Source organism: Drosophila subpulchrella, chromosome 3R (assembly GCF_014743375.2).
Source record: "Drosophila subpulchrella strain 33 F10 #4 breed RU33 chromosome 3R, RU_Dsub_v1.1 Primary Assembly, whole genome shotgun sequence".
Classification (NCBI taxonomy): domain Eukaryota; kingdom Metazoa; phylum Arthropoda; class Insecta; order Diptera; family Drosophilidae; genus Drosophila; species Drosophila subpulchrella.
In genome coordinates this window covers 9,050,691-9,064,682 of record NC_050609.1, presented here as the reverse complement: position 1 = coordinate 9,064,682, position 13,992 = coordinate 9,050,691, and the positions used below count along the sequence as shown (strand labels likewise).

The window sequence follows — 13,992 nt, the reverse complement described above, 5'->3', positions numbered from 1 at the left end:
AATATTTCAATGTTATAGTTGATAAGTACATTATTTAACTTGACTTATTTAACAAGACAAAGTGAAACGCTCAGCAAAATCATTATTAATAAATTAATTATATATAAATTAATTTTCTCCTAAAATTCCAGTAAATAACAAATAATCATTATTTAAATACTATTAAGGAAACTAAAAATCATAATATATATATTACAAATCTTTTGAAGTGACGTTCTACTGGGTTTATCGATTGCCTTACCGATAACAAACCTGCGACCGAGTTGGCAGTCTACCCGGCAATTTTTTTAGACTACGTGTCTAAGCGAAGAATGTGTCGTTGCATTTCAGATCGGTTATAATTTTCGAGTTACTGGCTGGAATTGGGACATGAATCGGACGCCGAAGATGCTGAACAGCAAGGTGGCTGGCTACAGCAGCCTGATAACCTTCGCCATCCTGCTAATTGCCTGGCTGGCCGGATTTTCCTCTCGCCTCTTCGCCGTCATCCGCTTCGAGTCGATAATCCATGAGTTCGATCCGTGGTTCAACTACCGGGCCACCGCCTACATGGTGCAGAATGGTTGGTACAACTTCCTCAACTGGTTCGACGAGCGGGCCTGGTACCCGCTGGGCAGGATTGTGGGAGGCACGGTGTACCCCGGCCTGATGATCACCTCGGGCGGAATCCACTGGCTGCTGCACGTACTCAACATTCCGGTCCACATCCGCGACATCTGCGTGTTCCTGGCACCCGTCTTTAGCGGCCTAACCTCCATCTCCACGTATCTGCTGACCAAGGAGCTGTGGTCCGCGGGCGCTGGCCTCTTCGCCGCCAGCTTCATCGCCATCGTGCCCGGCTACATCAGTCGGTCGGTGGCTGGATCGTATGACAACGAGGGCATAGCCATCTTCGCCCTGCAGTTCACCTACTTCCTGTGGGTGCGCTCCGTGAAGACAGGATCCGTGTTCTGGTCCGCCGCCGCCGCTTTGTCCTACTTCTACATGGTCTCCGCGTGGGGAGGCTACGTGTTCATCATCAACCTGATTCCCCTGCACGTCTTCGTGCTGCTCATCATGGGTCGGTACTCCCCGCGCCTGCTGACCAGCTACAGCACCTTCTACATCCTAGGACTGCTGTTCTCCATGCAGATCCCCTTCGTGGGATTCCAGCCGATTCGCACCAGCGAGCACATGGCTGCCATGGGAGTGTTTGTGCTCCTGATGGCCGTGGCCACCTTGCGCCATCTGCAGTCCGTGCTGTCGCGTCACGAGTTCCGGAAGCTGTTCATCGTCGGCGGATTGCTGGTAGGCGTTGGTGTTTTTGTGGCCGTCGTGGTGCTCACCATGCTGGGCGTTGTGGCACCGTGGAGCGGACGCTTCTACTCGCTATGGGACACAGGCTACGCCAAGATTCACATTCCCATCATTGCCTCCGTGTCGGAGCATCAGCCCACCACCTGGTTCTCGTTCTTCTTCGATCTGCACATCCTCGTTTGCGCGTTCCCTGTGGGAGTGTGGTACTGCATCAAGCAGATCAACGACGAGCGCGTCTTCGTGGTGCTGTACGCCATCAGTGCGGTCTACTTTGCCGGAGTGATGGTGCGTTTGATGCTGACCCTTACGCCTGTTGTGTGCATGCTGGCTGGAGTGGCCTTCTCGGGTCTGTTGGATGTGTTCTTGCAAGAGGATTCGTCGAAGCGAATGGGCACAGCCATTAACACGACTACAGAAGTGGATGAAGCCGAGGACTCTATTGAGAAGAAGACTCTGTACGATAAGGTAGGTCTTTATTGCAACAGATTCCTTGGAATTGGTTTAAAAAAGTATGATTATAGGCTGGAAAACTGAAGCACCGCACCAAGCATGATGCCCAGCAGGATACTGGCATCAGTTCGAATCTGAAGAGTATTGTTATTTTGGCCGTTCTAATGCTGTTGATGATGTTCGCTGTCCACTGCACCTGGGTGACCAGCAATGCCTACTCCAGCCCCTCCATTGTGCTGGCTTTCCACAACAGCCAAGATGGGTAAGCAGAATATGGCCGTTATCTCCTACAACTTACACATTTTCCATCTTTCTCCTCTTTAGATCCCGCAACATTTTGGACGATTTCAGGGAGGCTTACTACTGGCTTTCACAGAACACTGCTGACGATGCCCGGGTGATGTCTTGGTGGGATTACGGATACCAGATAGCGGGCATGGCGAATAGAACAACGCTAGTGGACAACAATACGTGGAACAACAGTCACATAGCGCTGGTTGGCAAGGCCATGTCTTCGACCGAGGAGAAATCCTACGAAATTATGACATCTCTTGACGTGGACTACGTCCTGGTAATCTTTGGCGGTGTGATCGGCTACTCCGGCGATGACATCAACAAGTTCCTTTGGATGGTCCGAATTGCAGAGGGCGAACATCCCAAAGATATCAAGGAAAGCGATTACTTTACCGACCGCGGTGAATTCAGAGTAGATGCCGAAGGTGCTCCAGCCCTGCTTAACTGCCTTATGTACAAATTAAGCTACTACCGATTCGGAGAATTGAAATTGGACTACAGGTAAGCGAAAATATTTTCTACAGGTAGATTTTCTTACTGAATACCTGTTTCAGAGGACCGTCGGGATATGATCGCACTCGAAACGCAGTCATCGGAAATAAGGACTTTGATCTGACCTATCTGGAGGAGGCCTATACCACAGAACACTGGCTTGTTCGCATCTATAGGGTTAAGAAGCCGCACGAGTTCAACAGACCATCCCTGAAAACCAAGGAGAGAACGATTCCCCCAGCAAACTTCATCTCCAGAAAGGTAAAACACAGAATATCCTTAACTGAAGGTTTTTAACTATTTAAAATTTTTCAGAACTCGAAGCGTCGCAAGGGCTACATAAGAAACCGACCGGTTGTTGTTAAGGGAAAGCGAACCTTGAAATAAACCCAAATAATAAATGTATTGATCTTTCACCAACGTAGAAAACTTGGTTAAAACACTTTACACATAGCACATGGTTTGGTGAAAGTGTTTCCACCGCATCCTCATGTTGAGGGCTTTAATCGCCGCCTCAAAATAAAATTTAACATATTCCCAGACTCGTGTGTCACAAGATTTATCGAGTTGCTTCCTTGATGAAATCCCCGGTTTCCTCGATTTCAACTGTTTCGCGGCTCCACCATTCATTGTCTTAAGCTAGCAATTCAATAAAGCAGAGTGTACATTTTTAAACCTTATGAATAATGTTGTATTCAAGTAATTCCTTTTATTTTGAACAGGATAATATTTAATTTAAAAGTGCTGTCAATTATCATTACGACGTCGCCGCTGAAGTTTGCGATCCAAGTCCCTTGACTTTTGCTTCTTGTGGGGCACGAAAACAGAAGAACTGAATGCGTTGTCGTCCTCATCGAGTTCATTTAGGCCAGAAGATTTTGGCAGGACCAAGTTGCTGGAGTCGAAATTGAACTCATCGTTGGAATTGGCCAGTTGCCGGCGAAATACGGCGGCACTGTTTGTGATCCGGGCTTTGGGATGGGATGGCGGTAGCCAAGAGACGGTTTGGGTGTTCGAATTATAAAAGTAATAGGCCTTGCAGCCCTTGTCGTATACGTCCTTCCAACCCGCCTCCAGGGGATACTTTCGCAGCAGTCTCTTGTAGCGCTTCAGATACTTGTGACTCGGCTGGGAGTGCGAAAGCGGGGAGCTGTTGAACTTATTCACGCAGTACAGCGAGCACTTGTGGTATATGTTGTACTTGTTGGGGCACAGTTTGTACCCATGATACGACTCATTCACGCCGATCCGCTCCTTAATGCGGTGCGACCAGAACTGCTCCTCCGTGCTCCTGCGCTTGGGTTCCGGTGCGGTGTCCTCCTTATATGGGTATGGGCCACTCTTGTCATCGTCGTCGTAGTTTTCGGCTATGATTTCTTCTATAGCTTCCGATATCGGTGTGGTTCCTAAGCGTAAAGAAGATAGTGACCATCCTATCCTATTTCGTTGTAACTACTATAGCTTCCTATTTACCCGTTTGTTTGCTTACAAGTCCTCGCTTTTTTAAGCGCTGCAATAAAGCTGCCGGTAAGCTCATCTTAATTAAACCCGGGTATTGTTTACGTTTTGATAAAAAAAATCTATAAATGTAATAGGACCATTGCAGTACATGTGTTATAATACCAACGGCTAAGGCGTTAATGCTAGAATAGGTATTTTCTGCACAGTTGTCTTACGGTCATACAATTTTCAGCAAAAAATAATATTTCAGGTCAGGTTTTTTTTACTGGATATATTCAAACTTAAGAGCAATATGGCCGATAACGCAGAGCCACTGACTTTGTCAAGGGGTAAGGATTCATAGTCAGTATAAACAAATAGTCAGAACATACGCTAAATACCCCAAATTTCAGATGTCAAAAGATCGATAGAGCTCTTGGAAAAACTGCAATCTAGTGGAGACTTCCCCACAACAAAACTGGCAGCCCTGCAGAAGGTGCTAAACTCCGACTTTATGACCTCCGTGCGGGAGGTATACGAACATGTCTACGAGACGGTGGACATCCAGGGATCCCACGATGTAAGGGCTTCCGCCACTGCCAAGGCCACCGTGGCTGCCTTCGCCGCCAGCGAGGGGCACGCACATCCCCGAGTGGTCGAACTGCCCAAGACGGAGGAGGGTAAGCCACGCCCTTATGATCGAAAAATCTCTGGGAGAACCCCTTTGGCAACGATAAAAGTTGTAACTAACTAGAGTAAAGGACTACGACCCAAAAACAGCTTTTTAGAATAGATTAAAAATCAGAAGTGTTCCCTGTAACATAATCTTATAGAACTAGAACAGTCTTCCAAGCTATCCCATAGCATTGGTAGCTTTTCTTTGAATCAAACATATGATTTAACAGATTGTACATACAGAATCATATAATATCTAAAACATTTCCATCTTTGTACTTGGTATACACCGTAAAAGCCAATCTAATCAGGTGAAATATGATTTTTTTCAGGTTTAGGTTTCAATGTAATGGGAGGCAAGGAACAAAACTCGCCCATCTATATATCTCGTATAATACCTGGTGGAGTGGCGGACAGGCATGGTGGACTGAAAAGAGGGGATCAGCTTCTATCTGTTAATGGTGTGGTAAGTTAATAAATTATTTTCCTGAGTCTATTATATGAGATCTACAAAATACGATTATTCAGTCTGTTGAAGGAGAAAATCACGAAAAGGCCGTTGAGCTGCTGAAGCAAGCTGTTGGATCTGTGAAGCTGGTTGTACGATATACACCAAAGGTTCTTGAAGAAATGGAAATGCGTTTTGATAAGCAACGCAACACACGTCGCCGTCAATAATGCACATCGGCAGTAAATTAAGCCATATTAGATTTTGCCACTAGACCATACTGTTATTCACGTGCGTAAAACAACCCTACGAATAATATAATTTAATACAAATACCTTTTAAATATTATTTATTACAAATAATTCTGCAAATAATCGTAAATCGTAAAAAGTGAGTGTTATGTATTTATACCTAAAGTACCGTGTTGGTTTCTGTTCCAATAAAAGTAAATGAAAAGAATTGTCAAACAAAAAAGATACTTTTTTCCTAAATGAAATTCACATCAAATTAAAAAATTGTATATTCCCTCAGATTTTTAGTACGACAGCAGTATTATATATAAAAAATACATTTTTATTGCTTTTCTGTACAACGTATAGATTACTTTTTATAACTTAGGAGAAGGATCGGTTTTTCAATTTTTTAAGAAAGTCCTTGGCTTGCTTATCACCCAGTCTGTATTCCAGGGCTCGTAGTGAATCGGAATCTGAAAATATATTCTCTTTACTTGCTGCACTATATTTATCACGTCTAGGAAACATACCTGTGTATTCTGGTCTGGATAAATTCATCATAATTTGTTCGCCTAGAGGTGTTACCTCAATATCTTCGAAAGAGATATAGCTTTCTGCTATATACTGGCTGGACATTCCGAACAGATCTTTATCTTTGATGCTGAATACAATAAGGCTATTTTTTTCTTTCCGCTGTTGTTCGCTCAAGTTTCTGTTGAAGAATATTATAAATATGTGACTCTCATTAAATTTGTATAAATGGTTTACTTACATACGAAACTCCTGATCGTAAAGTGGAAAACAACTTTTATTGTGCACGGTAGTCTTGACTGTTGATAAATCGTTAAATCGGCTTGTGGGCATGAAGCTAGCTTTAACAAACGAGTCCACCGAGCCATTCGAATCCATTGGCAATAGGTTGCGTGCATTTAAAATCGTTAACTATAAAATATAACTAATTAAGCAATCACAAACGAATACGAGATTTGAGTTTCTTACCAGTAACCCGGAATCAGTAAATTGTGCCGTTACAGTAAGTTGTCCATAGGGAGATGACTCTTGGTTCTTTTGCGTTTCCAGACGCTCCAAATAATACTGATGAATAAGATCTGCTGTTTCCAGCGAATACAGCCTAAGTCTACTTTGAATTGAAGACAGAATCTTTACGTCCGAAGTCTGAAGGTTTCCCATTTTAAAACAATCCATCATTGTCTGAAGAGTGTTGTTTAAATTTTGGAAGAAGGCTGGTGGACGACGTTTCTGCAAGTAAAACGATATTATTAAAAATGATCAGGAGGTTGAGTGTTTTGGACTCACGTCAAGGTTTGATTGAATAAGGTCATACATAATTATAGATAACTCAGACCAAATGCCATCCAGTATCCTTTGAAAGTTGATTTCATTAAGAGTATCGTAAAGCGTTGATAAAGAGCCTTCCAAGTACATCATTAATTGGTCCATTGAGTTGGAGTCCTTGGCGAGCACTTCGGCACCTTCTGCCAAATATCTTTTAATTGGCGGTGCCATTTTCCGGGCCACAATCTCTATAAGCTCAACGATCTGATTGCGTTCGGTGTCCAAAGCGTTTTCAATAACAGTTTTAATGGTATTTGCGCATCGTTCAGCCTCTAAATTTGTTCGGTACTCTCCCAATCTCTTAATTATATCATCAATGCTAAGTTCCTAAAATAATAGAAAATTTAAATAATTATAACCTGCTTAGGTGTTTAAAAAAGTTTACCTTTATGAATGAAGGTAAGGTCTGGCGGATGTAATCCATGTTGTTAATGGCAATGCACCACTCTTCTGACAAAACTAAAAAATATATAAGTAAACTTTAATGATATGAAATTAGATATTAACCAAAGAAACTTACTGAAATTCTTATTATCATCAACAATGAAAATGTTTTCTACCCTGCGAGACATCTGTTGGGCATAAAATATACAGCACCGACAAAGATCCTGTAAAAATATGGTTAGTCCTGCAAAGCATACGATTATGGTGAGCTTATTATCTTACATTGACAATTTTGGCCACAAATATATAGGAACCCTCGACTTCTGGCCAGTCAAGTTGTTGCCAAAATATCTTAATTTGATAGAATATTGAAAGTGTGTCCACCGCGGAAGAACTGTATTTAACTGTTTCGTCCACAGCTTTCAGCTGATCCAAATCAATTGCTTTCTGAATACGACTTAGAGCCTTAATTATTGAAATATCAAGCCAGTGAGTAACGCCCCTTTCGAACCAGGGGTAAAAGTTCGCCAGTTCCAGGCTTTCGGAGCAAAGAGATTCGCCTATAAATATAAAAAGCAAAGTATTACTATCTCCAGTTAAAAACTTAGTTCATTAATACTTTACCCAATGCAACATATCGTTTGAGTATTAAATAGACCTCGAATAGAGTTGTCCCCATATTAACATTTTCAAGACTCGGTAAATATAAGAATTGATCGTCTGGCACATCCAATCTCTTAATGTTATTGCACACTTCTATTATAATGGATTTACAAATTTCAGCAAGCTTTGAGTCATAAAATAAATATAGGATAGCGGAATAGTTAATCTGAATTTTGCTGAAATGGAAGGATAATCAAATAAGACAATCATATGTTAGGAAATCAAAAACTTACTGGTAAAATATTTTATCAAAGTATTCCATTGCACGTTGTAGGTCAGACCGAACCATTTGTATGAGTTTTATGATGTACTGCAGCTTCTCATCATCGGTTTCATTGTTTTTGGATTGCCGGCTGCCCTCCACGATGTGCTCCAGCCATTCCTTCGTCCCGGTATTGATGGCATCCACAATGGCAGTGTCAATATTGCACGTTTCATCGGTGTCGTTTGTGTGCAACCAACCGTAAACTGATTTGGGGAATATATCCACACTTTCCGGCACTTCAAGTTCTTTAATCTTCTTTAGAATGTCCAGCACTTCGTTAAGTGCTCTCACTATATTTTTATCACTGGTGTTCTTGGACCTTAACTTTCGTAGGACTGCGAAGCACGAGGGAAGAAGCCTTCGCACTCCATCCCAGAACGTTTTCACATCTTCTGAATCGTTCTGCATGTAAGTAATGACTGGCACTACAATGTCCAGAATAGAATTGAAAAGGGTAAAATTGAGTTTGTGTGTCTCATGGATGATGCTGTAGGCGTGCCACTGGCTAAGGGCACAGTCGAAGGGAGTTAGGCCACTCTGGGCAGCGTGCTGGGATCGAATGAGTTCGGCATTGGGACTGAACTTTCCGCTCCACCAGTAGTTGGCCACCTGCGAGGTCTCCAGCTCGTACATTAGCAGAAGTTTCAGTAAGTTCTTGTGCTCCTGCACGGCGACACTCTTGTTCTTCTCCGCACTCAAAGCCAGATTCACCAAAAGTGATCCTCGACTCCGACCCTTGCTCCCCTTTTCCAGATTATACCAAACGGTTAGGCCAGAAACTGGAATAGACTATAAGAAATGTATTATTATAATGGTAGAATCTAGTACATTTTGAGATATTTTACCTTCAGCGTGATCGCAGCTCTTCCAATTAATTCATTATCATGTTTTCCCGATGAAGCGGTTACAGCTATTTCTTTCATTAACTTGCTAAGCCCCTTAACACCTTTCACTTCCAGGATTTTGTTGACTTTTTCTTTAACCGTTTCAGCGGCATCAAAGTCCCTGAAAGGATAGAAAATTAATTTCGTCACTTATAACAAAAAAGAAAGTATTTTATAACAACTACTCTTCAAAACTACGCAACCAAATTTAAAACACAATGTGAATAAGGTGAATTTTGTAGATACCATACCTTCTTGTTAGTTCGAGTCAGACCGTAAATCTATTAATCCGCGATTAGTGCATTTTAGGATTCAAGAAGCGTTATCAACTAGATAACTCAAGTTTGATGAGTGTGTTTTATTAAACGTAAGCAAACAGAATCACACTTACCAGACTTCAACAATAAGAACTTCGTCACGAGCATTATCGGTAATCGGCCTAGAACAAAAGGATAAGTTCTTAACTACGATAATTTAATATACAACACAACACTCACAGTGAAAAGTGCTCCTCCCAAATGGGGTTTAATGTGGCAGGTTTAACAGATGAGTTATATCGATGGGAACCATTCGATTCTAGGTAAAGCGTTACAAACGGATCGGATAAGCCATTTGAGTCCTTGGACATTAAGTTCTCGGCCTTGATAATCTCGACATTTAATCTAACATTGGGCGGTTCTTTGAGTCGCGCCGCCTCACAAATTTCCACATGTGTTGCGTTCGGAATTTTGAATGCCTCCTGCACAAATTCAACTAATCCGTTTGTGCACTCGTCGTTGTTTTCACAGCCAATGTTGTTGAAAATTTCAAATAATATCTCTTCATACAGATCTGTAACCTGCAAAATAAACATGAAGTAATTAGTAGTATCTGAAAAGATTTCAATTAAACGCATGCTACATTTATAACCTCTCTATTCAGCGGAGTATTTTAATTGTATTGGAATAAAAATAGAAATAAATCACTTCTCTAAAGGTCACAGCAGAAGTAAATATCGGCAAATTCCAGAAAACGGAAGTATAAACAAAACGTCAGAAAGAAAACGGAAAACCAGACCCAGCTGATGTCATGTTTGCTTAGATACTTTCTAAAATGCATCCTATATATTATCCAAAATCATAAAAATTGATTCCAAAATAAATTAAAAATTCAAATCAATTCTAAAGGCATACCCCATTCAAATTTTGGCCAAAAAAAATTCCATTGGTTTCTAAATTCTACAAAATTTTCAAACAAACGATCTTATGCTTTTGCCAAAAAACAAGTACATAAATATATCCAAACACTGAAATACTCGATACTCTTAAGTCGAATGACTCAACAACAATCCTAAATCAATGAACTTATACAATCGCTTTTGTTTACTTGGAATTTATAAAATCTTAAAGCGATGAACTGTTTCCTTTGGATATTTTCTCTAGCAGTATGTGTATAATATATGTTATGTATAGAAGATATACACCTGTAATTTTTAAAACTTCTTACTTACGGTCATCGAATGGCAAACTGCCTTCGCATGGGAATCGAGTAAATGCTTATGTACGCCCCGAAAGTGTCGACTAGAAATGCTTCCATTTCGATTCAATATGCTCTTTCGTCGTTCAAAAGGCTTGTTGAGTGACTGAGTGGAGGATGCTTTTCTCGGGAGTCTGATATCGTCGCATCCGATACGCGTACTGGATCGGGTAAGGCTATTGGTTTTCGAATTTGGGTTAGACGTGTTGTGATTTTGGTATCCGAACTTGCTTAGCACACGTGGTAACGATAAGTAGCTCATGTTTAATTAATCTGTAACTATCTAATCACTCCACTGTATTTAATTTCTTTGGGTGCAATTTTTGGCAAAAGTTTTCTTGGAAATATACAATTCGAAACAGACGCACATATTATCTGATCGGGTGCAGCGGAAAAATCTCGGAAACTCTATGGACTTAAGAACACCGACTAGACCCAACCTCTTCGGAGAAGAGTCTGTATTTAAGTACAATAGCGTCCGGTCTCGAACATCTTTGCGATATCCGAAATATCTTGACGTTGACCATGAGATAAAAAGTGTATGCGCTCATTTCGATTCAGTTGGCTTACTGTATTTGTGCATATGTACACGGCGGTCCCAAAGTGTTTGTGAGTAATAATAAAGCAATCTTAAGAGAAAATGTTTTATTTTTGGATACAAAAAGGAAAAGCTCAAGGTGGTAATGAAAAATTTATTTTCTAAAGTACATTAAGCTTTTCTCTTCTTCAATGAGCCACAGTCGGTTGTATGTTTGCATATTCCCTACAGCTTGTTTATGTTGTCAGTATACATTATTCTGTTTGTTTATACAGTCGGTGTATATAGGTAGGTGCATAGGCCTCTGGCAAGTTCATTTGTTTATTGTTCAAACGTTTCTATGGACACGACTTAATTTTTTCTGTTCAATTAAACACCTTCCCAGACGGCAAACATGCGAACAGCAAAATGTTGGTATAAGATAAAACATTGCGCGGACATTAAATGGGTAAGATCGTTATGCTCCGCTGCAAACTAAAAAACTGACCTATGTCGAAATATCCTGAGTAGTCAGGTTTAGAAATTGTGAAATGAATGTGACCATTCTTAAAGGCCCCCATATCCACCAATTCGACCCATGGTGGGTTGCTAGTATGTGAGTTACAATGGTTACCAAAACTTTCTGCAGATGTTGGTGCCGAGTTGAATTTGAGATACCAAAGAAACTAGCAACACTATTCTACAAGCCTATTTATTATCCCATGAAGTTATGGATTATTGACCTAAATCTTATTTTAGCAAGCAAGCAAACTCAACTCTCACATTATAATAGTAAAGATATCATAAAAGGTACGTATGGACTACTTTTATAGAAAACCAATAATTTTTTAAGATTTTTTAGTTCGTGTGGTTGCTCAATCTTCAAATAGAATTATTTTGATTTTAAAAATATATGTTAAGCTTATAAACGTATGTGTCACTCCGCGTAAAACTTTCACCTTGTTGTTAATTAGCAAAACGTTATAAAACGATGTCAAGCCATCAAAAAACCAAAAATAAACCTTAACCTTACCTTATTACGAATTCCCAAGAAATCGTATTAAGCATTTAAGGAAATGTTGTAAATGTGAAAATCATATGTTAAATGAATTTAAGGGTAAATTAAATACTAAGTTATTCATTTTAAAGAAGTAACGTGTGGTCGTTTTCGCAAGTTTGATTGACAAAATTAGGAAATTATTCTATATGCTTCCTAGTACTGCTTTTAGACAGTTAGACCCACTGACACTAGCTAGAGCACTGCCTTACGCACTAGCTGGAATGCTGTTCGATTATCACCATCCGTTCTGACCTTTCAGTTGCCTTGTCACCCTGATACATAGCTTGGGGAACTCAAATCGTATGTGCCTAATCAACAGAGTTCGCCGTTTCTAAACGCAAACTTACATTCATTACAGGAGACGAGTCCAAAACTGATGCGCTGATATCCTTTTCAGAAGTCGATGCCAGTGTACTTTCCGTGGCAAAGGTATCGATACTGATGCACTCCGGATCCTGGCTGCATTGTAGTGTGCCATCAGGACTTTCGTCGGATTCCTCGGCACTGCCATTTTCCTCAAAAGGAGCCAGGGAAGTCTTCAGGACACCCTCATCAATATGTGATTTTTGCCGCAAAAGGGATCCAAATTTTTCGAAAAATCCATCATCTCCCTCTTGTATTCTGAAAGAAAAGATACAATTAGTAAACCATAACTTGAAAAATGTATAACAAACGCTGGCTAGTCATCTCTAAAAAGGGGTTTTATCTGAGGAATAGGATAAGTCATGGAGTATGTCATAAGATATTGTGTGAGCTTGAAGGTAGCAGGAAAAATAGCTTTAAAAAATTCCCTTAATCTGAGTCATATTTTACTTTGGCGAGTGGGTTGTAAAATCGATCTGTGGCTTGCACTCGCTTACATCACTTTGATGTCTCACGCACACTTGATAACTCCTCTTGATAATCTTTAATTTATCTGATGACACAGTTCCAGTTATCCAAAATGTTCATATAAGTCTCAAGAAACACACATGCCTGCGAACAAATGTTCATATATCCGTGAGTTTTTGGTTTCCCACAGGTGTGCGTGAGTCTGTTTTTCGGATCGATTTAGCTGTCCAACTTACTTTTGTTCGTGCTCTGTGGGTGGATTCATTTTGAGTTCTTGCAATTTGAAGAAGAACCCCTTCCACATTTGTTCCTCGTCCATTTTAGAGATGATTATATTAATATTTGGGGAGCAGAAAACACAGGCACGGAATGGGAATCCAACAAGTGTCACCGGAGTGTAGAAACATACTAACGGCTTATTTGCACCGAACAAACGATGTGATTCATTGCCAAAGCTGCTCTCCGACGTAGATTTTTCTCAGTAGTATTTCACATGCTCTGCCGTACACTATCACAAATTATAATTAGGTATGGATGTTTGTAAACCAACATTAGGCGAAAGTAGGGAAATGGTGAAGAGTAGAAAGATGCATACATATGTATGTACAAACACTGGTTACCATGGTGATCTTTGGGTTTAATCTGTATTTTTTGTTTACGATCTTAAAATCTTCCATTTTTATAATCTTATAATCGTTTAAAATGAAAATACATTAGGAACCAAGTGGTTACCATTCGAGACTTTTTAATGGTATAGTTGCCACACACACACCTGCATAGATACATGTAAAAGGTAGGGCTAGGTCTAAGTGTTGTTGTTGTAGCCACCTTTGCAGACCTTTTCATGGATGGTCAACTAAGCATTTTAAAGACTCCCTTTCCGGGGTCCAAATAAAGTTTAATCAAACAACTAGTTACTTGTATAAATAACATACCTTATCTTGGCGAAGAACTTTGCTTCCGGACGCCGGAAATAACTCTTTAGCATTATTAAGTCCTTTGCAAGGTAAAATTTGGGGTTTTATTAGTAAGGATTAGGCAATAGGGATTTTAAAATCCATTGGCCAGTCAAACTCATCCTCATTATACCAGATCAAATAAAATCAATTATGACACTTGCAGATACTATTAATAGATGGTAAAATAAATTAAGATTAGATTAGATTTGTTTATGAATTCGGTATTAAAA

At 40.3% G+C, this 13,992-nt stretch overlaps 4 protein-coding genes across 6 annotated transcripts; 2 read left to right on the top strand and 2 right to left on the bottom strand.

Moving 5' to 3' along the window:
* The first annotated feature begins 283 nt into the window (after positions 1-283).
* On the top strand, positions 284-3,207 carry LOC119563249 (dolichyl-diphosphooligosaccharide--protein glycosyltransferase subunit STT3B). The gene is made up of 5 exons (XM_037876562.1): positions 284-1,761; positions 1,818-2,008; positions 2,071-2,541; positions 2,595-2,793; positions 2,848-3,207. Exons 1-5 carry the CDS (start codon positions 370-372, stop codon positions 2,917-2,919), a joined length of 2,325 nt encoding a protein of 774 aa, XP_037732490.1. The 5' UTR covers positions 284-369; the 3' UTR covers positions 2,920-3,207.
* On the bottom strand, positions 3,196-4,141 carry LOC119563254. The gene is made up of 2 exons (XM_037876568.1): positions 4,006-4,141; positions 3,196-3,938 (listed from the first exon to the last, which is right to left on the bottom strand). Exons 1-2 carry the CDS (start codon positions 4,067-4,069, stop codon positions 3,280-3,282), a joined length of 723 nt encoding a protein of 240 aa, XP_037732496.1. The 5' UTR covers positions 4,070-4,141; the 3' UTR covers positions 3,196-3,279.
* A 53-nt stretch (positions 4,142-4,194) lies between these two features.
* LOC119563255 (protein lin-7 homolog C) lies at positions 4,195-5,546 on the top strand. The gene is made up of 4 exons (XM_037876569.1): positions 4,195-4,322; positions 4,386-4,652; positions 4,980-5,113; positions 5,176-5,546. Exons 1-4 carry the CDS (start codon positions 4,286-4,288, stop codon positions 5,323-5,325), a joined length of 588 nt encoding a protein of 195 aa, XP_037732497.1. The 5' UTR covers positions 4,195-4,285; the 3' UTR covers positions 5,326-5,546.
* Positions 5,547-5,647: 101 nt separating this feature from the next.
* LOC119563248 (protein unc-13 homolog 4B) lies at positions 5,648-13,875 on the bottom strand. Of its 3 annotated transcripts, none has more exons than XM_037876560.1 (15): positions 13,739-13,875; positions 12,320-12,593; positions 9,378-9,718; positions 9,272-9,319; positions 8,842-9,001; positions 7,965-8,785; positions 7,693-7,907; positions 7,351-7,628; positions 7,205-7,292; positions 7,070-7,143; positions 6,646-7,011; positions 6,328-6,588; positions 6,101-6,270; positions 5,859-6,040; positions 5,648-5,801 (listed from the first exon to the last, which is right to left on the bottom strand). In XM_037876560.1, exons 1-15 carry the CDS (start codon positions 13,789-13,791, stop codon positions 5,710-5,712), a joined length of 3,423 nt encoding a protein of 1,140 aa, XP_037732488.1. In that variant the 5' UTR covers positions 13,792-13,875; the 3' UTR covers positions 5,648-5,709. The 3 variants fall into 3 exon arrangements, with proteins under 3 accessions (XP_037732488.1, XP_037732487.1, XP_037732489.1); XM_037876559.1 differs by lacking the exon at positions 13,739-13,875 and adding an exon at positions 13,040-13,208; XM_037876561.1 differs by lacking the exons at positions 12,320-12,593; positions 13,739-13,875 and adding an exon at positions 10,370-10,856.
* Positions 13,876-13,992: the final 117 nt, after the last annotated feature.

Coding starts and splice junctions, on each gene's coding strand:
- LOC119563249 (XM_037876562.1), top strand. CDS start 370: ATGAATCGGACGCCGAAGATGCTGAACAGCAAGGTGGCTGGCTACAGC. Junction 2,009..2,070: donor TTCCACAACAGCCAAGATGG/GTAAGCAGAATA, acceptor TCTCCTCTTTAG/ATCCCGCAACATTTTGGACG. Junction 2,542..2,594: donor GAATTGAAATTGGACTACAG/GTAAGCGAAAAT, acceptor TACCTGTTTCAG/AGGACCGTCGGGATATGATC.
- LOC119563254 (XM_037876568.1), bottom strand. CDS start 4,069: ATGAGCTTACCGGCAGCTTTATTGCAGCGCTTAAAAAAGCGAGGACTT. Junction 3,939..4,005: donor ACTTGTAAGCAAACAAACGG/GTAAATAGGAAG, acceptor CTTTACGCTTAG/GAACCACACCGATATCGGAA.
- LOC119563255 (XM_037876569.1), top strand. CDS start 4,286: ATGGCCGATAACGCAGAGCCACTGACTTTGTCAAGGG. Junction 4,653..4,979: donor ACTGCCCAAGACGGAGGAGG/GTAAGCCACGCC, acceptor GATTTTTTTCAG/GTTTAGGTTTCAATGTAATG. Junction 5,114..5,175: donor TTCTATCTGTTAATGGTGTG/GTAAGTTAATAA, acceptor ACGATTATTCAG/TCTGTTGAAGGAGAAAATCA.
- LOC119563248 (XM_037876559.1), bottom strand. CDS start 13,122: ATGGACGAGGAACAAATGTGGAAGGGGTTCTTCTTCAAATTGCAAGAA. Junction 7,629..7,692: donor CAAACGATATGTTGCATTGG/GTAAAGTATTAA, acceptor TTATATTTATAG/GCGAATCTCTTTGCTCCGAA. Junction 7,144..7,204: donor TGATGATAATAAGAATTTCA/GTAAGTTTCTTT, acceptor TATATTTTTTAG/TTTTGTCAGAAGAGTGGTGC.